General features: G+C 41.3%; 1 protein-coding gene across 3 annotated transcripts in view; it reads left to right on the top strand.

Annotated features, from left to right (window-relative positions):
- LOC136829553 (transmembrane protein 42) overlaps positions 1 to 25,000 on the top strand; it is a 271,989-nt gene that overhangs the window by 222,922 nt on the left and 24,067 nt on the right. For all 3 annotated transcript variants that reach the window (XM_067088393.1, XM_067088394.1, XM_067088391.1), the window contains one exon: positions 4,069 to 4,215. In XM_067088393.1, coding sequence (XP_066944494.1) covers positions 4,069 to 4,215 — 147 coding nt within the window. The remainder of the gene's footprint in view (positions 1 to 4,068; positions 4,216 to 25,000) is intronic.

Genomic DNA, 25,000 nt, shown 5'->3' with positions numbered 1-25,000 from the left:
ATATTCATTCATTTAAGTGAAAACTCTCACAGGATAAATTGGACTGAAAGTTCAGTGATTGCCAGATCGAAAGATTTTCTCTTCAAGAAATCTATTGAGTCCGCTATTATCCAGCTTACTTCCAGTTGTAATTTAATCTTAGCCCTGGCATGTATTATTTGGACCCCTGCATTAGAAAATGTTCAGAATGACCTAAAAGATAAAATCGCTGACTCAATTACAAGGTGCTACTTGGGATATATATTGTCTGTATATCAATATGTTTAATATATATATATATATATTTTTCTTTTTGTAAAAATGTTCATCTTGCAAAAGTTATTATTCTTACTAAAAAAAAAAATTATTGTGTTGTACTAAAATTTGTAGGTGGTCAGTCACGACCTGTATAATCTTTTAATTGTTCTGTCCTGCTCTTGAACAGGTTGGTCCTAATCTTTTGTAAAAACTCTCTTAAATATTTAATCCTGTTTGCAGTTCTACTAATAATTTCTTCAATTGTGTTGGATTCCAGGTACATATGTTTCCTTTATAATCCCCATCTGTCATTTATATGAGCTTTCTTTGTAAAACATACTTTTAAACATCTAACTTACCTGGTAGTTTATATATATAGCTTAAGTCCCTGACGCCACGGCAGAATTTCAAAACTCGGCAATCGCCGATCGGGTAGTCAGGTGAACCACCTGTCGCCTCTACCCAGGTACCTGAACCATTCCAACTATTCCTCAGATCTTCCTGCTGCTGTGCGGTAACATCGTTTCGTGATACTGTTAACTTACTAAGGCTTAAGAGCTCTGAGCCCTTCCCCTTTCCCTTTAGTAGCCTACATTCTCGCCCCCTTCCCCTGCATTGAATGGTTCCTCCCTTAAGTTCTCTCTACCCAGGGTTACCAATCTGATTGATCGGCACCCTGTTGGAACTTGTCTGGTGTCTGGGGGTGCCTCCCACTCCTGGCCACCATTCTTGTTTACCATTTCTTTATGCCCTTTGGCCTTTAGGAGGATTGTCTTCTCTCCTTCCGCATAGTCGCTCGTTATGATCGGCTCTCGGAGGAGGGAGGGGCCTTCATGTCTCCAAAAGGTTTCTCACTCTCTGGCCGCCTGGTGGGCCCCCTCCTTTCCCTAGCGCTAGTGTGAGACGAGTTCTCAGCCAGGGTGTCGTCTTGGACCGTCACCTGGGAGAATATTTTACGGTAGCCAGTTAGAGTTTTCCAATCTGACTGTCTTCGTTTTATGTCCGTGACATCTGCTAGTTATTATGCCCTTTGTTAATTCTCAGTTCTATTCATTTAGAACATTGTTCCTTTTGGCCTGGTATCCATCTTCGCACTTTGGCTAGATCTTTTTATGTGTCTTCCGCTAGGTTGTCGGGTTTTCTCGTTACCCTCCTTTCTTGACTCCACTCCGGTGGGTATGGTGTATGGTTGGTCAGTGCTCACCACACCTCCCCCGCCGTCACTATATGTAAGGTGTAACGTGACTCCCCCGGCGCCGAGCAGAAATCCTTTATTATTTAAGTTAAGGTTAACCATTCACGTTAATTCCTTTTGGTTTATTGATTTATTGTTCTCAGAGGGACCTCCAGCATTCCTGACCAACCTGCGTCCCTTTTATTTGCATGTATAAGATAGTTATACCCATCCTTCCACCGAATTTCCGGCGGGTCTGACCAGACTTTGCATGCTCCGTCAATCTATTATCCTAAGATCGCCACTCCGGCACTTACTCCGGTGCCTACAGCATACTCATGTACCCGTCCAATTTACAGGTGCGTTGTCAGGAGCAGGGTGTACGGGCGGTCCTGGGTAACAGGCGCAGTGAGTACCAGGCAGGTCCTTAATTTCCAGATGCACTGTTCGAGAACAGTATCTGATCGTCTGGCACCCCGATGGTTGTGAAGTGTGTTACGCTCTGTACGAGCGAGTTTTGGATGAATCGGTAAGATATGGGTTCCGGTTCATAGTTCTTTACTGAGTTTACGTCTTTTGTGGATAATTCTATGGGAGTGGGAGATCTCGTTAGTTGACCTTCTCCTTCTTTCAGATTGACCGCAGCTCCCGCGACTCTTCGCTTCTAACCCTCAAGTCCTGGGTCAGCGGCTTTGGGAGGGAATGCTGGGTCGCAAGCTCATGTACTCTCCCAGGAGATTATAGCGCTTTCCGGGCGCCGGGTCTCAGCGCCGTCCTCGATGAAGTAGCCGCCCCTTGATCGCTGGGATCCGGAGATGACCCAACCCTCCCAGGAGGAAGTGAGCTTATGGAAAGGCCGCCAGGAGGCAGGCGGCAATGAATATCAATCTAGAACCCATGAATGTGGACCTGGACGCCAAGCAGGTAAGGGTAAGGAGGCAGATGATTTTTTGTATACCTCTCCTTCTGCTTCCTCTTCAGGTTCACGAATCCTTTCTTACCAGATTGCGGTCTACCGTCCTAAGGTGAAATCGGAAGAAAAAAGACTCTGATCTAAGACCCTCAAAACCCAGAAGGTCCGCCCGTTTCTTCAAGACGCCACGGGCCCCTAGCCCCGGCGTCGCTACTCTAGCAAGGCCTCCAATTCCTCTGGGAAGGGGAGCACGTCAAAGCAAAGCAAGGAGGTTCCCTCCTCCTTCCTTTGATGCGGAAGCCGAGCTTCTGATGAGAAGTTTGACAAGAGGGTTGATGACAAGCCGTCAGGTAAACTCTCTTCCCAACTGTCTTCTAATGCTTCCGCTGGAATTTACTTGAGATCTCTTTCTTGAGATTTTTTTGGCAGCAAGAACTATGACAGAGGTAGATGTTCATGCAATTTTTATTGAACATATTAAAGAACAGAGTGATTCATTGGCCATATTTACTGATGGCTCCAAACAGGTTTTAGTTGTGGATATTATTGTCGGGGTTACTCCCCTATAATTTTTATTTGTACAGCATAACGTTATGTGATTTTAACTTTTATTTAGAAAATGGTAACTGTGTAGGAAGAAAATTTAAACGCATAACCTCAGTTGTGCTGGATTTTGTGAATGAGATAGTCTCTTAATACAAATTCTTGTAAGAACCAAATCTATATTTCAAGGTAATTTACATTTTTCAAAATATTTTACATTTTTGTTCAATATGCAAACCTAAAGTGTGTATATCATATTCCCTTCTCACACTAGTTCTGTTTGTCTCAAAAGCCAAAGGAATAGTGCAGAATTTATTCAGGGCAGTGAGGTAACCCTCCCATCTTTGCACTTATTTTTCACTCACTCCTTGACTACTGCATTAACCAGCTTCAGTGCTGAAACCAACAATCAGTGACGGATTCTCTTCATATAAATTCTTTCGGTTTATATATTCTATAGAAAAGTTCATGTAAAAAACTGCTATGCATCTTTATTATTAGAACCCGAAAAAGTTATTTTTTTGTATTGTTTAGGACCATACCAGGATATTTCAATATCTTGTCATTTCTAAAGACATCAATATCATTCTTGCTATATTTAGGGCTCCTTACGTGTGATACTCTGAAAATCATGGATGTGGATATTGATTTCTTTATTGCAGTCACCATAATTGGAATATATGTATGATGAAGTATTGTAGATGGAAAATCGTTGTAGAGCAGTTGTTTTGGATTGTATGAATGAATAAATTTAAATTTGATGTTTACATAAAAACTCCCTCAGATAATTCCTATGTAATATAGATGGATTAATCTTATTTTACTGAGTGCAATCCTTCTAGCCTGTCTGATGGCATACACCATTACTTATTTAGTGGAAGTAAATTGGTGTAGCACATGAAGCAATGGATCCTCTGACAAGGAAAATCTCCCCTTGCAATAATAGTCATACAGTATTGCATGGTATAGATTGTATGCACTTCAGCATTTGCTTTGCTTACTTGAAATGAAGGCATATGTACAATGAGATGTTTGTATGTATGAAGAAGAATTACTTGGTATTTTATATGCTGGAGTGGCAGTGAGAGGGAATTACTTGTTATAGGTTAATATGTAATATAGTGTATTGTATGTGTTTATATCAGATGTTGTTAAAAATTCCTTCCTACAACTTCAAAGATCGTTTTTCCTGTCTTTCCAGTATTCAGTATTTCTACGCATGGTGTTTTTTGCCTTCATGATAGGGACGAACTGTGTGATGTGGACCATGTTTACCAAAGCACTTCGGTTCTCCCATACTACTCTTGAAGCTACTATAACAAACACAGCAGCAAATTTCTTTTTCACTGTAAGACATCTTTTATTTTATGTAGTTGTGACTTGTAGATATTTTTGTATGTAAGGCATGCATTTTTATTTCTGAATACTAATTTATGAATTCTTTCCATTGTATGTGTTTTTTTTATTTTTATTTTTTTGTAATGAGCTAAATTCCATGTCACAAGTTTAAGAGTTGAGATGTATTTGGTCATGTATATACACTGAATGTCACACCTTTTGGCTCAAGGTTATCAAAGCAAACTTCTGTAGAATAGGTTGTCTGTATGTGAAAAAATATAAAACAGAAAAAAACAAAAAATTATTGTAAAAAATTTGTAAACAGATAAATGAATGCATGAATAAACAGGAGCATAAGTTATAAGAACTGTGGCATTGGTACAGTTACCCAGTTACATCATGTCAGACATTTTATAGATTTGTGTGTGATTTAAATGTAAGAGAAATACTTTGTGGTTTTTCTCGAGTTCATCAAGGGAGGTACTGTTTTTAATAGGCATTGCTCTATATCCTTTCCTTTACCAGCCAGTGCCCTCTTAGTTAGACCTGAGATTGAATATACTGTTATGCCTGCAATCTTTGCAGTGATTCAACTAAACATTGGTACCTGTATCTCTTTAATTTTTCCTGGAAAATTTCCACTTCCCCTTTGCTCTTTCATTGACAACCTATGCATGGCATTGATATGGTAATGACTGTATATTGAATGTGACTCTTTATATCATTTGGAATAATAAGTGTGGAAATTTCCACATAATCTAAATTCACTGCTTAGATGAATGCGAGATTGACTGATTGCATTATGACTGCTGAAATGGCCATCACAACACCTATGTTATTCATTCTGTATTAAAATTAAATAGAAAACTTAAAGAATAAGTAAATTTAAAAAGGGTTTCATATACAAAATAACTAAAAATATATATTTAATCATATATGTAAATTCATCTATGCTATATATACATGCTGAGTGTGTATATGTTTAAAATATTTTGAGGAGGCCCGCCTATGTTACAATCCTCACCAAGAATTGTAGCTAGGATGAAATGCCCATCCCTGTTGCATCCCCAGGACAGGAATCTATGTCTCAAATTCCCAAGACTAGGACATTCAACCAGCAAATGTCTCACAGTCAAGGGTACAATACAGTCATTGCAAAATGGAGGATTTTTGCGAGACATCAAGAACCCATGAGTGAGTCTTGTATGTTCAATCCTCAACCTGCACAACATCGTTTCTTGTCTCCTTGGCATAGAGGGATATGACCAAGGAGACATTGATGATGTAATACTGCACATTTTATGATTCATTGCAGTATTTTCCTACAGAGACTGCCCAGACTTTTTAATTTTCTGACCTACTGTAAGATATACATCCCGATATGGCAGTAGACATCTGGGTTCTGGGGAGGTGACTGCTAACTTAGCAAGTTGATCAGCTACTTGTTCCCAACCACCTCAACATGGGAAGGCACCCAACAAAAATTTACTTCTTGACCTCTTCTTTTCACTTAAAACTGGCCATTCCAACATATCTAAAATCAGAGGGTTTAAAGAGTTAAAAGATTCCAACGACTGAAGAACATTTCTGGTCAAAATATTTAATAAAACTATTTCCATTCTGAGTTAAACCAAATACCTAGCTGGTAAAATCGCTGTAATAATGATGTTTAATTCACTGGTTATAACTTTCCCTTTGGAAGCAAATGGTTGGGGTTGCTTGGGGTGATTTTCAATGCTTGTTAAGGACTTAGGGAGCCTCTGAAATGTACCAGCTCAGAACCAGCAGATGGTGGTAATATAGATCTAGAGGCATCTCACCAGCATCTACAAGCATGCTCTCAGTGGGAAATGATTTAAATGTCCCGTACTCAATCTTGTTCCTCCATTATGGATTAAATTAAGCATTTTAAGGCTATTAAGCTTTGCCAAGGTGTATACTTCACACCCATAAGTTAATTTGGAAAACACTAACACTTGGTATAGTCTCAGCGTCTGAGTACGGTCTGCACGCCACGAAGCGTGGGACAGAACTTTCAGCACATTCATTTGTTTCAGGCATTTCGTCTTGATATACTTAAGATGTGGAATCCAAGTCAGCTTGCTGTTAAAAATCAACCCAAGAAACCTCGTTTCACCAACACATGGGATTCTTTGCTCATGTATGAATAGATCTGGATCAGGATGGAATCCTCTTATATAGCAAAAGTGCATGGTTACTGCTTCACTAGCTGAAAACCTAAAACCATTCATCTCAGCCTTCTTGACTATATTATCAATGGAGAGCTGAAGGCGGCATTCAGCCACTGCCACCCTTGTTGCTGCAAAGAATACTGAAAGGTCATCAACAAAAAGGGAATATGTTATATCTTGGGGAATTATTTTGGATACCCCATTGATTGCTAAGGCAAACAAGGTTACACTAAGCACTTCCCTGTGGCACTCCTTCTTGGTTGAATACATCTCAGACAGTGTTGCTCCAACCTGAACCTGAAATAACCTATTTTTTAAAATTGCCTTGATAAAAAGAGGCAAATTGCCTCTCAGGTTACATTCATAAAGAACCCTCAGAATGCTATAACTCCATGTTGTATCATAAACCTTCTCGAGATCAAAGAAAACAGCAACGTGATGCTGCTTGTTAGCAAAAGCTTCGCATATTGAAGATTCCATTCGAACCAATACATCAGCTGAGGAGTTGACACTTCAAAAACCACACTGAGCAGGTGACAGATGTTTACCACGTTCCAAGGTACCACATCAAACGAGTGTTCACCATTTTTTCCATGATCTCACACATACATGGTGTCAGTGCAACAGGATGGTAATTCTGTTGTCTTGAATGGGTCTTTCCCTGCTTTCACGAATGGCAGTAATTTTAATATCTCCCAATTCTTAGGGAAGATACAGTTAACCCCTGCCTATTTGCGGTTCCGGATTCATGGCTTCACTTATTTGCAGCTTTTTCTGTGGAACCTATCCCTAAATTATTCATGGAAAACTCGTCTATTCATGGATTTTTTGTAGACCAGTATTCTGTATTTTCATATTATTTTCGTGACTAAATACTGTACAAACATATGCATTTCTTGTGATAAAATAATGATTTACAGTAATAATTTTCAAATATTAATATTAAGTGTAAAAAGATTGCAGTAAATAATAATAAGATTAAATAATACAGTAATATAATAATAATACTGTACTGTACATATAATAATACATACAGGTAATAATACAGTACCTGTATGTACTAATTTTCAAATATTAAAGATATGATTAATAAGATTAAATGATAATAATAATAATACTGTACAGTACCTATAATAATAGTAATAAGATTACTGTAAATACAGTAATAAAAAGATTAAATATTAAGGTTAAATAATAATAATACTGTACCTGTAATAATAATAATAATAATAATAATAATAATAATAATAATAATAATAATAATAATAATAATAATAATAATAATAATAATAATAATATTACGTAAATCATATGGGTACTCACCAGTGGTGAATGTTAAAGATGATGATGATGAATTAACAATGCTGTCCAATGATGACGAAGATATAACTGCACAGCAAAGCAGAGGAGTTAAATCTCCTCTGGGGGCCCCTCTTCCCCTTCTTCAGGGGCTTGGGGAGGCACTTCTTCAGGCATTTGGGGAGGCACTTCTTCAGGGGTTTGGGGAGGTTTTGGAGGGTCCCCTCTTCATCTGTTTGATAAACATGGTGAAGGGCAGCTGCTGTCACTGCTTCTTCATGCTGACAAGGGCATTATTATAGGGCTCCATTGCCGCATCAAGGGCATTTAAACACCTTATAGAGTGTTCCGTATAAGGAGCCCATGCCAAAGCTGCCTCCTTCAGCTCCTTCGTCATTCTCTTAAGTTGGGACAGATGTTCCAAAGACAGGCCCTCATCCTCCTGCTCGTCCCCTGAACCTGGTGTGTCTTCTTCCTCGCTGGCAGACTTCGTCAGCTCTTCTAAATTCTGATCCATCTGGGGGTCAGAGTGGGCATCAGTGACGGTGCCTACTTCATCCTCAGTGATGTCATCAAAACCTTCACCAAGAATCCTTGCCAATTGGACTGCCTTATCAATGGCTGAATGTTGAATTTCTTCAGGAGAGAAGCCCTTAAAATCATGCACAGACTCCAGCCACAACTTCTTCCAGTGGGTGTCGGGTCTCCTTCTTCATGTCCTTCATTGATTGGTTGATGACGGTCAGGCATGTGGCAATCGTGAATTTACGCCATTACTCCTTCAGCATAAATTGACTGTCAGCATTCATTGCCTTCACAAGGGGCTTGAGGGAGTTCCAGGTGTGGAGTGTCTTGAAGGTGAGGATCACACCCTGGTCCATAGGCTGGAGGAGAGGTGGTGTTGGCAGGGAGTAACTTGAGCTAGACTCCGTCATGATAAAGATCCACAGGGTGGCCACCTGCATTATCTGTAATCAACAACACCTTGAACTCGATGCCCAAGTCACTGAGGTGTTGCCCAAGTTGACGGATGAAGCTCTGAATGAACCAGTGATCTGTAAGGACTTAGGTGATCCAGGCTTTGAGGTTGTGCATCCAAAACACCAAGCAGCAAGTGCTTGTTCTTATTCTTGGGGGCCCTGGGGTTTGCAGTCTTATAAATGAGGCCTGGTTTCAACATGAAGCCAGCAGCATTGGCGCACATTATAAGGGTAACCCTCTCCTTCTGGGCCTTGAACCTGGAGGCTCTGTCTTCGTCCTTCATGAGGTATGTCCGTGAAGGCATCTTCTAGAACAAGCCAGTTCGTCCACATTGAATACCTGCTCTGGATGGTAGCCCTTGCCCCTGATGAATTTCTTGAAGGTCTCAGGATATTTTGTGGCCGCTTCCATGTCTACCAATGCTGCTTTCCCATGTGGAGAAAAACTTTTGAGTTGGAACCGCCTCAGAAAATGGTGGCCTGAAAACCTTAAGGAGCTGATGATTGTCCTGCTCGCAGCTCTTCCTCTTCTTCTTCCATGGGTTTGTCAAAACCTAAAAAGTCTCCTTCCTGTACGTTGCTGCCTTCTGTAACAGTTGAAAACTGCTGGTAGAGTTGTCTTGCCTAATCGCAAATGGTGTTGGTGTCGAGGGGATGTTCTTCTCATGGCAGTTGTTTATCCAATATACCAATGCTGATTCCATCTTTACAATTGTCTTGTCATGCACTATAGAAACTGCTTTTGCACTACCGAAGAGGCTAACACTCACTGCCTTTCTTATCTCTGTTGTCTCTTTCGTGTTGATGTACCGCATGGTAGTCTCATTCACACCAAAATGGCGGGCTACAGCTGCAAAACTCTCTCTTTCTTTCAGCATTTCCAGAAGTCATACCTTCTTCTCAAGCATCATGACCTTCTGGCGCTTACGCTGTTTGCCAGAAGCCTTAGAAGGAGCAGGGCATTTAGGAGGCATCTTAGGGAGTGATTACACAGATTAAAACTGATAAAAAGATCCATAACGTACGCAAGTACATGGTGAAACACTTGAACAGGCTAAGGATATGCTTTGAACTGACAGATGCAGACTCCGTACATCTCCTCAAGAGAAAATCTTAGGGGTAGACAGCCAGTCAGCGCCAAGGGTACAGCCAGTCAGCACCAAGGAAAATGAATGGCACTCCTGGATTGGCTGCTTTGCAAACACTAGCCAATAGTGTGTCAAGTAGCATTGCACCTGGATATATCAGCATCCCAAGATGCATTTTCCTTCGCTAGAGCTTTGTGTTTCGCTTGGCTTGTGATGAACATTTTTTAAGAAAAAATATATCTTATTGATATTTTGCTGTTTTTACATTAATATATTGCAGTACAGTAATACCCCAAACTTATGTGAGGTTAGGTTCCAGAACCCCCTGCACAAGGCGAATGTTCAAGTAAGTTTGGCACAGTCTCTAAAAATGCTAATAAATGCTTATTTCTAGAGTTTAAACACTAAATATGACCCTAATCATGCTCCCAAAGTATTAAGCTAACTTTTAAATGAAATTAAAATTACTGTAATTTCATTCAAAGTTAGCTTAAAAAAGAAATAAATGGTTGACATAAAAATAGAGTTGGAAGAGAATTTCTCTCTCTCCCCTTCCGACCGATCTATTTTTAGAAGTCTTCTCAAACTCATTTTTAAGAACTTCTTTATTCTACGTCACTTGCCTTATTGTTCTGAAATGCTTTTTCATGAACAAACAGTATTTTTTATTTGACTAATACAACTCTTAGTTATTATGTCTATGTGTTTTAGAACGTATTTGCCATGCTAGCGCATTTACAGTTCATAGACAGTACAGGTAAAATTAGATCAGTTTAAACAATCTACAGATAAAGACATACAGAGAAATAAGTCGTGAAAATCTGTGAGCGCTAACTTTGAACGAGAGAGCTAAGAGAGAGAGAGAGAGAGAGAGAGAGAGAGAGAGAGAGAGAGAGAGAGAGAGAGAGAGAGAGTTGTCCTTACTTAAAATATTAAGTTAAATTATTTACAAGAGAGAGAGAGAGTTGCTCTTAGTTAAAATATTAAGTTAAATTATTTATGAATTATTACGGAGACAGAAAGAAGTAACATGAGAGAGAGAGAGAGAGAGAGAGAGAGAGGTTGTTCTTACGTTAGATATCAAAAGATGGAAATTCATGATTTATGAAGAAAAAAGGAAAACAAAAGAGAGAGATAGAGAGAGAGAGAGATTACGATTACGTAGAAATCCTTTGACACACTGTGGGCAACGATTGACAATTTGTCAGCTTTGCCCTCACCCCTCTCTTCAAAGGTTTCACAAAAGATCAGGAAATGATATTTGTTTGTTTAAAATATTACATAATTTGCTATAGAAATTTATAAATTTTGTAATTTCAGATATATTATTATTATTATTATTATTATTATTATTATTATTATTATTATTATTATTATTATTATTATTATTGTTATTAATATTTGAAAATTAGTACTTATTATTAGGTAAATCATTTATTTATCATACAAAACAATTAAACATATACATGTACCATAAAAATCCTCTCATCTCAGTAAGAGAGAGAGAGAGAGAATTATTATTTTTATTATTTAATGTTATTTCATTTACACATGAATGCTTGAAAACTTATAAATTACATAAAAGTGTAAACATTTTGGAGGGTTTCTCGAGGATTCGCAAATGTCGCATGTCTGTAAAAAAATCGCATGTGACATAGTTAGGTTCCAATGAAAGTTCGCATGTCTGTGAATTCATGCAACTTGAATAGTGTAAGATCGACATATTACTGTCTGTAATATTTGGAGGTTAGTAAATCTTTTTTTATAATAAAAAACGAGGTTTGAACCCGAAGGGAAATGAAAACCCTATTTTTAGTCTGGGAGCCACGAGAGCCTCATGCAGTTACGTCTGCCTTGGGCAGCGCCCCGGCTAAATCCCTTATCAGAGAACTTATAGCACGGGGTTGGCACGTATTCATTCCGGTTAACGGAAGCTTGTCACTTTTGTGATAGGATATCAGGCCTCTGGGGGTCTGCACTTTGACCCCCTATCTGCCGCATTGATAAATCAATTCATGGCTAAACATCTCCACTGGTTACACCTTTCCATCTGCGCTTCCGTGGCTAGTTTGAATGAATAGGGTCAAAACGCGACTACGCATCTACTGCGCATGCGCATGTCACCAACCCAATGTAGGAATAGCTGCGCCTCCCTAAAAGGTTATACTCCCTGCAAATGAAGGGATGGGCATAACCCAATATACTTAATGCTAACTGGGAGGGTCTGAGGCTCTCACGGCTCCCAGACCAAAAATAGGGTTTTCATTTCCCTTCATATCAGGTTCAAACCCCGTTTTGTAGTTAAAGGGAGCTGCAAGAGCCTCATGCAGGTGTACCAAAGAACATTTTAGAGGCTTTTTGTATATTTATAAAGCCGTCAAACATCATTTGACAGGGAAGATGGACTTTTAGCCACTGTCCCTAACCAAAAAAGCTTTTTCACTTCCCTTGGGTTCAAACCGAAATCTAAAATCCTTTCCCTTTACAGTTGTAACAGCCCACCCTTTAAGCTGTCTCTGAAGAGACTGTGTATTGGTGAAGAGCAAAAGAAATAGACTATAATAGGAAAAAATAACCTACCGGTTTTTAAAACACTCACTCACTTTAAAGGAAGAGTTCCTCTTGCCAGCCAATTCACCTTCCGGGCGTCCTTATCTCTTGCCCACAACTTTGCCGAGGGATACGCACGCAGTCTGGACACCTCATATTTGTTTGACATAGTGTTTGACAAACACTCCATGCCCAGACTACCCCACTACCCCGTGTACTTGGATACGTCCTCCATACTAAAGTTACCGAAAAAAGGCAAGTGAGGCTGCGTACTTACGGAGGTCATGTGACTTTGGATCTGATCCTGGGCATAGATCTACAATTAACTTACAAATGCTGGTTCTAAGGCTTTCTAGGCAAAGTGGGGTGCTTTCGTTTGGTACCAAAAAGAGGGGCCCTTGCGTGACATGGTTGGTGCGATCAAGGTACTTTTTCACTGTGGCCACTGGACACAGCTTCGGATTAGAGGGCAAAGAAGGAATGACTATGGGTTTCCGTCTATGAAACGGATTCTCATTTTTAGCTAAAAAATCTCCAAATGAAAAGGTTACTTTATTCTTTCCGAAAGAACAAAACAGATCTCTTTTTAGCGCATGGATCTCTGCTGATCTGGCTTCCATCGCCAGGCCCACTAAAAACAATGTTTTTTTCTAACAAGAATTTCATATTATTGTCTGAACGTCTGTTCAGAGCAGCTAAGACTATATCTAGATCCCATGATAATTCACATGGTTGTTCACTCGGCCTTCGGAGAGCCATTGATTTCATCATCATTTCAAACACTTCTGAATGCACCTCTACTCTGAATCCGTACCTTAAAGGAACCACAAAGGCTGCCTTGTGATTTTTAATAGTGGAGGAAGCCAACTTTTTTACGTCAAATAAAAACACAAAGAACTCCCCCACGAAATTATTATTGATGGTAGTTGGTTTACGGTCCCTAACAAATGAGACAAATTTGTTCCACACTGACTGATACTGTTTGGTGGATTTCCCCTTAATATTAGTGATTAAGAATTCCCTGACTTCAGGTGACCATTCCATGAAGCACAGGGATCTGAGAAAGTCCACACGTGAAGGCTTTTCGTCAGAAAGGAGGAGGCGTAGACAGTTATCCCTTGAACCTGCTGGGAAAGAATAGGAAGATGTAGTGGCTTGTGATGAAAAGTCAGCTTCTGTAGGGTTTTAAATCAAGGGCTGTTCGGCCACATTGGAGCAATCAATACTCCCCTCCTCTTGAACTCCTTGAGGAGTTGTACTACTTTCATTAATAAATTCACTGAGGGAAACAGATAAATGTTCCCCAGCAGGTTCCAGTCCAGCGAAAGCGCGTCTCTGGCTACTGCTCGAAGGTTGTGATACGGGGTGACAAAATTCGGTAATTTGTGATTGTCGCGTGTTGCGAACAGATCTACCTGAAGATATGGGTGATCTCGGAGGATCCCGCTGAATGACCCGCTGTCCAATTCCCACTCCCCTTCCTGGGCTTTGAATCTGGAGAGGGAGTCCACTAGGACATTCTGAGCTCCCGCAAGGTGGGATGCTGACAGAGTCCATTTCTTCACCTGAGCTAATCTCATGATCCCCGGCACTATATGATTCAATGGCTTTGACCTTGATCCCCCACTCTTCAAGCATTGTACCACCGGCTTGTTGTCTATGAACAACTGAATGTGAGATCCCCTCTTGGGTTTCAGTCCCTTGAGTGACAGGAGCACTGCCATCATTTCTTTGATATTGATATGGCAAGATTTGAGGGCTCCCGACCACTTTCCGGACACTTTGTTCTGATCTGAGTGTCCCCCCCATCCGTCCTTCGACGAAGCATCTGTATGAATGGTCACTGAGACTGGTTTCGGGACTAGCCGGACTGAAGATTTCAGGGCCTGATTCGATGCCCACGGTTTGAGCATTGTCTTGCACCTTCTTTTCATCGGGACCTTGTGGTCTCTGAATGATTTGTTTGCCTTTAAAATGAGAATCCGGTTCAAATCCTTCAAAGTCGTTTTCCAGACTGGATCTACTATTGATGCGAATAGTAGTTTGCCCTGCAGCACTTCTAGGTTCCTTTTGAAAAAACTCTTGGCTTTTCTGAGCCTCTTTACCTGATCTACTGTTGACCTCCTGGAGGTCTCTGGTAGGGCTAGCTTTCTGCTTTCTAGACTTCATTGTAGGCCTAGCCATCTGAACTTCTTTTCTGGCTTCAGCCGTGACTTTTCCCAGTTGATTAGGAACCCGAAGTCCTGCAAGGTCTGAGCCACTATTCGGGACGCTTCTAGACACTCTTCTATCGATTCCGCCCAGATCAGCCAGTCGTCCAGATACGCCATGACATTCACCCCCTGTAGTCTTAGTTGTTCTAAGATCACTTTGGTCAATTTCGTGAACACACTGGGGGCTACATTGAGGCCGAATGGCATTGTTTGAATTCAAACCCACAAACAAAACAACAAACAACACTCACCCTGATCTGAGGTTGCTGGAGATGGATAAAGTCTTTCAAGTAACAACCACAACCGCAAACAACCACAAACACAACAAGGAAATACAAAAAAGAAACGGAACACACACACAAATAAACAGCACACCAACAAGAAGACCAACAACTCCCAGAAAAGCATACGACAAAAACTGTCCCACACAAGAACCACTGAATGGCACTAGCTCTGACTAAAGACTCCAAAAACTGCCTTCAAAACCGAAAAATCCTCACACATATTCCACAGACAGACAGCGATGTAAACAAACTAACGACCTCATCCTCTTCCAACAACCTTTGAAGCACTCACTTACGACAATTACACTCTCTCTCTCTCTCTCTCTCTCTCTCTCTCTCTCTCTCTCTCTCTCTCTCTCTCTCTCTCTCTCTCTCTCTCTCTCTCTCTCTCACAAAACATTGGGAAATGCTAAATAAAAACAAATTTATTCATCCCTCTATATTTCTCCCCCTTTTAGCATTTCCCAACCAACACCTTTCACACCTCTTTCAAATCGCCTTGAGATAACACCCACGGATGCTCACTAGCAGGTCCTCTAGATCGCGTTCATGGCACACGCAATCATTCTCTCAGAATCATTCTCTCTTCTAGCAACATTCAAATCCACATCTTCTCCTCCATTCTCTCTCAGATTCACGCTATCTTCTTCACTTTTACCACTCTCAATTTCATCCACAATCTCATCTATACCCTCTAACTCGTTCCCAAATACCTCCCCAATTCTTCAACTAACCCATCCCATTCGCTCATTGACCTTTCCAATTCTTGCAACGATTCATTCATGCTTTTAATCACTTGTATATTACTGCTACGCTCTCTTATTCTTACACTTTCGCTCACCTCCAACCGTTCACTAACCCCTACACGTTCAGTCAACTCAGATATATCAAACCCACATATGCTATACGTTCTATTCATACCATCCCATTCATCCGTATTACACGCTTTATCACTCATTTCCACTTTGGCACTCACACCCCTATCACACAACTTACGACCACTCAGTTTACTTACATTCTTCCCTTTCTTACGTCTCCTACCATACTCTATCAAAACAAATTGCTGATCCCCATGCAACAACCCCTCATGTACATGCATCACACGCACCGCTTGCATCCTGGAGGATCCACCCATTTGAACCCCCTTCACACTCAGTTTTCCGAATTCGCTGTCACAGTCACCCTCTTTCGTCTACATACACTTGATACATGCCCTTCCATTCCACATTCGACACACTTCTCTCTCGGTTCTGAACAAATGACTTCTCATGCATAATGCCCATTCTTACCACAGTTGCCACATATTACATTCACAGGGTATCCCTACAACCATTAGCAATATGACCCACCTGTCCGCACCTGTAGCATTTAACCCCTATCTTTCGACACTCCCTTACCAAATGTCCCGATTGCCCCACACCGAAACACGCTCCTAAAGCCCACCTACACTCATTCTTTGTATGTCCTTCCTTTCCACATCTAAAACACTTGGCTCGACTTCCACTCATCGACCTTCCCTTTGTACACTACTATCCCTAACCCGTCCAACCCGTTGTTCCCTTACAAACCCATCATTCATCCTCCCTGGCACCTCCACATTACTTGCTCTTACACTCCTATCTATTACACTATCGGCCATTCTCATTGGGCCCCTCAACACTGCATCCCTAAAGCTTCCGAACTCTGGTACCCTCTCATCTACCCCAGCCCTTACACTTACACTTCTGCTCTCTTTATAACCCTGTCAAGCTCATAATCTTCTACAATTTCCAAAATTTCTCCCAAGTCAACCTTTCATTCGTCCATCTTTTCTTCTCCTTCCGCTTCAAGTTCACAAATTCTCTAACTCCATCTGGCACTGTCCCTAACAACTTCCGTACTAACTCCTTACATTCATCTATCCCATCATCCCCAAACTTCTTCCTTGCCAACGTCTCCAGCCTACAAGCATATAGTGACAAGGTTTCCCCAGCTTTCATTCTTGCCTCATCAAATTCATTCTTCCTCTTATACTTAACACTCGCTTTCATACGCCTCACTTGCTCAACTAGTCTAGCTTTCACCTTGTCATACTCAACATCCCCCACACCCATAATAACCCTATACATATCAAGTAAAAACCCAGTCAAATACTCTCCTAATTCTCGTGCCCACACTCTCTTACTTTCCCCATACTTATCCTGACAAAACCTTTCATACTCCCTAAAGAAATCATGCACATCCCTACTTCCATACTCATTATACTTTTCACACCGGGTACCTCCCTCACATACATAGCCTTTCTCACTTCTTTCTCACTTTCACTCTCACTTTCTACTTTCACTCTGTCCTTTCATACCCTCTTCCGAATACAAAGAGTCCACTTCACTTACATTCATCTTACTCATTACACTCTTCTTCCCCCTCTTTTTATCCACTTTTATCCACTCACCTCCATCCACTTCACTATCACTGCTGCCTTCACCCTCTCCCTTCTTTCCTGCCTTTCCCACTTCCTTACCCTTCTTACCAATTTCCTTTCCCTTTCCCTTCTTCCCTTTTTCTTCTCCTGACTTATCCTTACTTTCCCTCTGTTCCTTCCCTTGCTTTTCATTCCCTTTTCCTTACCCTGCCTCTCATTCCCTCGTTTCTTACTTCCTATTCCCATATCACTTTCATCACTCACGCTTCCATTCACTTCTTCCTCCTTTTCTTTCTCTCTTGCCCCTTCACACGTTCCAGAGAACCTGCCTCCAACAGCCCCTTCTCCAAAAACACCCTTGAACATACCTTTCACCATCTCTTCCACACCTTTCATCATTCCCTCCAACTTTTTATCCATCCTCTCTTCTGACTCTTTCATCTCCCCTTTCATTTCTTCTTTGCACTCCTTAGCATTCCCCATCTCCTCCAACTGACTCCTCAACTCCTCATTCTCACTCCTCAGCCTCCCATTCTCCTCCTCCAGCCTACCCTGGAGTTCCCTAGCCTCTCTCAGTTTCTCTATCTCACTCATCCTGACCTCTTACTCTCACTCAACCCACCACAAACAATCCTATGCTATTTTACAACAGCCCCACGTTGGGCGCCAAATTTATGAGATGGAATTCAAACCCACAAACAAAACAACAAACAACACTCACCCTGATCTTCGGTTGCTGGAGATGGATAACATTTATATGTAACAACCACAACCATAAACAACCACAAACACAACAAGGAAATACAAAAAAGAAATGGAACACACACACAAATAAACAGCACACCAACAAGAAGACCAACAACTCCCAGAAAAGCATACGACAAAAACTGTCCCACACAAGAACCACTGACCGGCACTAGCTCTGACTAAAGACTCCCAAAAACTGCCTTCAAAACCGAAAAATCCTCACACATATTCCACAGACAGACATTTGAGTAAACAAACTAATGACCTCATCCCTCTTCCAACAAGAAGCACTCACTTACGACAATTACACTCTCTCTCTCTCTCTCTCTCTCTCTCTCTCTCTCTCTCTCTCTCTCTCTCTCTCTCTCTGGAATCTCTCTCTCACAAAACGTTGGGAAATGCTAAATAAAAACAAATTTATTCATCCCTCTATAGCATCACTTTGAATCTGTACAACTGGCGACCCAGACGGAATCCTAGATACTGGCGAAAATGTGGTTGGATTGGAATGTGCCAATATGCGTCTTTCAAGTCGATAGAAGAGGTGTAGCTGTCCTTTGGCAAGGTATGTCTTATCTGATCTATCATCAGCATTTTGAATTTTGGACAATTTATTGCTTTGCTGAGGACAGAGAGGTCCAGAATGACTCTCCTTTCCTGAGAGTCCCTTTTTGGAACACTGAAAAGCCTCCCCTGGAACCTGATAAAGTGGCATTTCTCTATTGTGTTCTCTATTAGTATTTTGTTCACAAATAGGTTCAACTCTCTTGATAGGCTTAAGGGGACACTTTCCAGGTTTCCTGGAACCTCTTCAGTCTGCCCCCAACCTGAAATGTCTCATTGGTTGAATTGACCTCTACCACCACCTCGTCCTCCCCTGTTACCTTTCTTCCCTTGAAAGGATCCGCCTCTTCCACGACCGCCTCGAGCCTCCTGGAACTGCCTAAATCGGGATTGTTGAGATTGTAGTGCACTGCTGCTCTTCAAGGATGGCTGAGAGTGCGGCATAGGGAATTGTTTCTGGGAAGAGGGACCTTGTCCTGGATCTGATGCAGGAAGAGCTGGCGCATTAAAAGCCTTCTTATATTGTTGCTTCTTCCTGGGTTTTGCCCCCTTGGGTCTGCTTCCGGGTCATATCCTAGTAACTCCTCAAATTTGATACTTCGGCGGGTAGCAATATTATTCAGCTTGGTTACTAGGTCCCTAGGGAAGAGGTCACTACACATAGGGGAGGTGAAGAGGAGCTCCTTTACTGGTATAGACTTCTGGTCAGCGAATTTCAGGGCTTGACGTCTGAGTTTTAATTTGGACGCCGCCCAAGGCTCCAGAAGGTGAATGAAGATTGGGCCCATGTTCCGAATTTGTAACCTTGGAAGCACTAAATCTCTTTGCTGGTCACAGCGGTATGCCTGAGATTCCATTAACGTCAAGGTTGAAATGCAGGACATTAATAGTTTCCTCGCCTCAAACCCCTGAACACACAGGGTGTGTGCAAGGTAAGGAGTGTCCGCAAAAAAGCATGAACGGGCATGGTTTGCTAGAAATTTGCCTTTCTTCATCACCTCTGTGAAGCCTGCTAATGGTTTTGTTAGATCATCCATGGGATCTGGCAGAACTGTTCCAAAGTCCTGGAGTTCCTTTAAAGAGAACTTCGTCCTATGGGTGGCTGACTCTACCCAGTTCTTTTCCCAAGATTTGAACAGTTTATTGGTGATAGATGGGAACTTCTCACCAACTGGTACTTTCCAGGCAGGAAGGTTCCTAGCAAGAACCTGGGTGCCCAGAGCCCTACCTCCCAGGTCTTGGCAGATATTAGAAAGGAAGCCCTTCGCCTGATCCTGGGTAAAAATCATGGTTTCCTCATGTACCATAGCTAGAGTCTTAGGTGTTTGGCTCCGAAAGCGAAATTTACTACCTTTGAAGTGGACAAAAGGTTTTGCAAACTCTTAATGTAGCTAGAGGGGTGCATACATCACTAACATAGAAGATGCCACCCACCGCTCTAGCTAGCTGTGATGCCACCACCCAGGGATTATACTGCTCTGGCTCGTCTTCCACCACTCTCAAATCTGGGAAATCATCTATATTAATGGGTGGATCTGACACTTGTGCTTGCTCCGGAGTCTGTCCCTGGGCCCCTGTATCCAAAGATTTTGCAAGTTGTAGTTCTATCAACTTGTCCAGCTTTGATTCCATTGCAGACATCCTAGCTTCTTGTGCCGCAAACTTTCTCTTAGTAGAGGCAGTTGAGCGGACTGAAACATTATCCTCATCGACGTCCATAGGAGCCGATTTAATAGGGATGCTGCCAGGAATCGGTTGATCTATTGGGGGTCGAGGCTCAGCATCAGATAGATCCCCCTCATCATCCAGATTTTCAGATTCTCTTAAATCAACCTCATCCTCCAGTATGAAGGGGGCCACCACAGTGGATGCATTAGGATCCACCACAACATCATCAGGTGAGTTCTCATAACCCCTGACCGACTGAATTCTGGCCGTGGGGAAGGGAAAATCTCTTACACCTTTGTCTGGCAAATAGCCAAGAGGACCTTTTGGGCCCATTTTGGAGAATCCTCTTACCCATGCTCTTAAATGTTGTATATTAATATTTGCCATAGAGCCAGAAACAGTGTGATCACCCGCAATGATAAAGCCATGACAGCCATTCAGTACATATGTCACACCCTTCCGGACTCCAGTATGGATGATCTGTACCCTGTACACTGCAGGGAGCACACCCCCGACAAAACTCATGCTGAGTCTTGATGAAGTCTATCCGCTTCTTACAGGTGGTATTAGTGCACTTATTTGGCAAAGCCTATAAAAGAAAATAATACTATGAAACACCCCTAAATAATGAAGGAACTATGTTATATAAGCCATTATATCATGAGAAAAAACAAGCATATAGTTTTTATATTCTCGAAGGAGGTGACATTCATTCTACTATCTCGAATGGCTGGATTCATGCCGAGTCGACATCCCAGTTCGAGGCTCGCCTCCAATGGGCGCTAGGCACAGGGGAAAGGGGGGGGAGTGCCCACTGGGGGAGAGCTACAACTGAAGGGCAATCTATGATCACGAACAAAGGAGTCAAATAGTATTGGGATTATGTCAGTTCTATGACAGAGCATCAGGTAAATCCATGCCATTCGAGTCGAGTCTATCATAGACCAAGAATGTGGGCTACCATGTAGGCTTAGCCTAGACTAGTGGATCTAGGTATATCCAATATAGGACATCGATCGCCCCAGACGAATAACGTTGGTAAGAATCGATACTCACGACTTCATTGGTGCATGGCAACAACCTTATAGCTAATAGAACGACATATCTTTATTTGAGTTCATAACTCATTTCCATACTACACTATTCGACATAAAAGAGCTACTATTTCGAATCAATTCGACATAAAAAAGTTACTATTTCGAATCAATTCGTCTTGAGGTATCTGATAACTCGACTGGCAGCCAGTGTATCATATGCAATTTTCGTTACGGAACATTTCTGAGTCGAAGGCTTCGACAGAGCTTCGATGGAACCTTCTAGAATGTTCCAGAAGCCCGCATCATTTTTCCACACTGATAATGGGACATAGATCGGAGGTTTTACACAAAAAACTATCAAAATGTCCAAAATATAGTTATGTCACGTAAATAACACTAAAAAGAATTACCTTAAGTATCGAAAGTGGCTATCATCTGCTTCGGTAAACCTAAAAGTAGCAAAGGTTAGCCTTACTTTAGCGCTAACGTTAGCATTCGGGCTATCAATAATTTCATAACAATCAGGTTTATATAAACTTTCCAAGCATGTTTAACAGTTCACGCTAGGGTTTTTTGACGTACTGAATCTAAAAATCCTACCCTAACCTATGCTTTTTGCCTTAATTAAGGCAGAATCGTAGCCTAAATATGGGTAGCGGTATGACGCTCCCAAGCCATCATTTCGAACACAAAAAATTTATGAAAATATTAGTTAAGCAGGACTAAATTTTGTGACTGCGGTAGGGCAGGTACTTATCTTTTTCCCCATTGACTGAGATGAAGACTCCATGCCAAATAAAGTTGAAATCCCTCAAATTAAGACGGAAAAGATTTTATCACACACCATAGTGCGGCTAGAAAAACATTGGGTTGGCGACATGCACATGCGCAGTAGATGCGTAGTCGCGTTTTGACCCAATTAATTCGAACTAGCCACGAAAGCTCAGATGGAAAGGTGTAACCAGTGGAGATGTTTAGCCATGAATTGATTTATCAATGCGGTGGATAGGGGGTCAAAGTGCAGACCCCCCGAGACCTGATATCCTATCACAATAGTGACAAGCTTCCGTTAACCGGAATGAATACGTGCCAACCCCGTGCTATAAGTTCTCTAATAAGGGATTTAACTGGGGTGCTGCCTAAGGCAGACGTAACTGCATGAGGCTCTCGCGGCTCCCTTTGACTAAAAATGTATATAATCACAAAAATATAACATGAAAATAGAACAACTTGATTTTAGATATGCTCTACTATCATCTTAAAACACTTTAATATCATCTCAAAATCATCTCACAACACAGCAAAATATCAATAAAAGGCACAGTATGCACAGAATATCAATGTTGTTATGTGTGCTACCCTGTATGTACGTATGTACTGTATATGATGCGCAAATGACCCAGCATCTCTGCCCAGCTTCTCAAGTCACTGTGTATGCCTCTAGTGTTCGTGTGCTGTGTACGTATTGGTGAGGATTTCGCATATCTTTATGAATCATGCCCTAAGATGCCTTGCAAACACCTTGCTTCTTATATGGTATTTGGACAAGGACTTAAGCTGCAGAGGAAGGTCCTGACGCATCAGGAGAAGGAAGAAGTTATCGTAATGTTGAGTGAAGGGAAAAATCACACTGAAGTAGCCACCTATTATGGCCTGGAGGCGAGTAGTATACTTCATCAAGAAGGAATAAGAAGAGGGGAGAATCCTTGTGAGGGCCCTTGGTGGAGAAGAAGTCGCCACCCTCATTCATTTACTCTCTGACCTCTGACAGACAGGATTTGGAAGATATGGAATGTCTGTCCTGAATTATAAGGAAAGGCGGGCAGCTGCAGCAGATTGTAGAGGAATGGGGTCCTGATAAGGAATGCTTCTTAAATATTTCAAATGCCATTGATGCTGCCATGGAGCCCTATAATAATCTCTTGGCATGAGGAAGTACATGAACATGATGCCGCCTCCCGAAACCCCTGAAGAATTGCCTGAAGAAGGGGAAGAGGTACCCCCAGAGGAGATGTAACTCCTCTATTTTGCTATGCAGTCATATCTTCATCATCATGCATTGTACTGCACAGCTAGTTCATCATTGTCTCTAACCAGCATTCATCACTGGTGAGTACCTGTATGATTTTCGTAATCTTAATATTAAATATTTTTAATGTGCATATGCATTTTTGTTCTCTCTCTCTCTCCCTCTCTCGCTCTCTCTCTTTTGAATTATCAACGTTTCCCCGTAAAAGAAAATGGGACGGCTTGAATATTACTGTGCGAAAGAATATGTGCCTGCCTGAATACAGTATAGGGGGAACTTGATTAGTTTTCACACATAGCTGTAAGTCATATATATCTTTAAGGGTAACGTTGAAAGATGACTTTGAAATTATATTAGCCTACACGTAAAGTGTTTTAGAATGATAGTTTAAGGTATATTTGGTGTAGGATGATAGTATAAGGTATACAGTCGACCCCTGGGATTCGCAGGGGATAGCGACCACAACCACCTGCGAATAGCTAAAATAACCTAATACTTGACATGTCCCTCTAAAAACGCTCATAACTGCCTATTTTAGTAGTTCAGACACCAAAGACCCCTCTATAAATGCTTATAACTGTCTATTTTAATAGTTCAAACATATATACCTTAAACTATCATCCTACACCAAATATACCTTAAACTATCATCCTAAAACACTTTATTATCATTTCAAAGCCATCTTACATTACCCTTAAAAATAAGTATGGCTTACAGGTAAATGTGAAAACTAATCAAGTTTCCCCTATACTGTATTCAGGCATGTGCATTTTCTTCAATACAGTTACTATTTAAGCCATCCCATTTTCTTTTACAGGGGAAACTCTGGTAATTCACAAGAGAGAGAGAGAGAGAGAGAGAGAGAGAGAGAGAGAGAGAGAGAGAGAGAGAGAGAGAGAGAGAGAGAGAGAGAGAGAAATACATATGCACGTTAAAAATATTTAATATTAAGGTTATGTAATTTGTTTGGGTACCCACCAGTGATGAATGTTGATTAAAGATGATGATGAATTAGCTGTGCAGTCTGATGAATGATGATGAAGATATGACTGCACAGCAAAACAGAAGAGTTACACCTCTGGGGGTGCCTCTTCTCCTTCTTCAGGAGGTGCTTCATCAGGGGTTTCAGGGGCACCATCATGTTAAAGTACTTGTGCATTTTCATGAAGGTATTATGATAGGGCTTCATGAGATCTTTAATGACATTTGAAAAATTAGTGGAGCTTTCATTAGAATCATCCCATGCCTCTATCATCGTCTGCAGGTCCTTGGCTTTCCTGAGAATTTCATACAGACCTTTGAATTCTGCAAAATCCTGCTCCATCGTGGGGATAGAGAGTACATGAATGAGGGAGGCGAGTTCTTCTCCACCAAGAGCCATCACAAGGAATCTACCATCCTCGTATTAATTCTCAAAGAAGGAGAGCACTGTCTGGCATGCCATGTGATTTTTGCCCTCTCTTAACATTACAATCATGTCTACCTTCTCCTGATTGGTCATGGTCTTCCTCTGGCGCTTAGGCTCTTGTCCAGATATCATAGAAGAAGCAGGGCATTTAAGAGACATCTTAAAGGACGATTCAAAGATACACAAGGTCCGCAGCGATATGTACGAGGTGTCTCAAAAGTAATGAAACTAAATTCACAAAGTATATTTTTATTGGAAATTTCTACAAAGGAACATGTCTCCCTCAAAATAACATCCCCTAAGGGCAGGTTACTGTGTAAAATATATAGATGTGT

The sequence above is a fragment of the Macrobrachium rosenbergii genome, chromosome 44, assembly GCF_040412425.1.
Source record: "Macrobrachium rosenbergii isolate ZJJX-2024 chromosome 44, ASM4041242v1, whole genome shotgun sequence".
Lineage (NCBI taxonomy): Eukaryota > Metazoa > Arthropoda > Malacostraca > Decapoda > Palaemonidae > Macrobrachium > Macrobrachium rosenbergii.
Note: the sequence above shows the minus strand (reverse complement) of the source record. Positions and strands in the feature narration are given on the sequence as shown.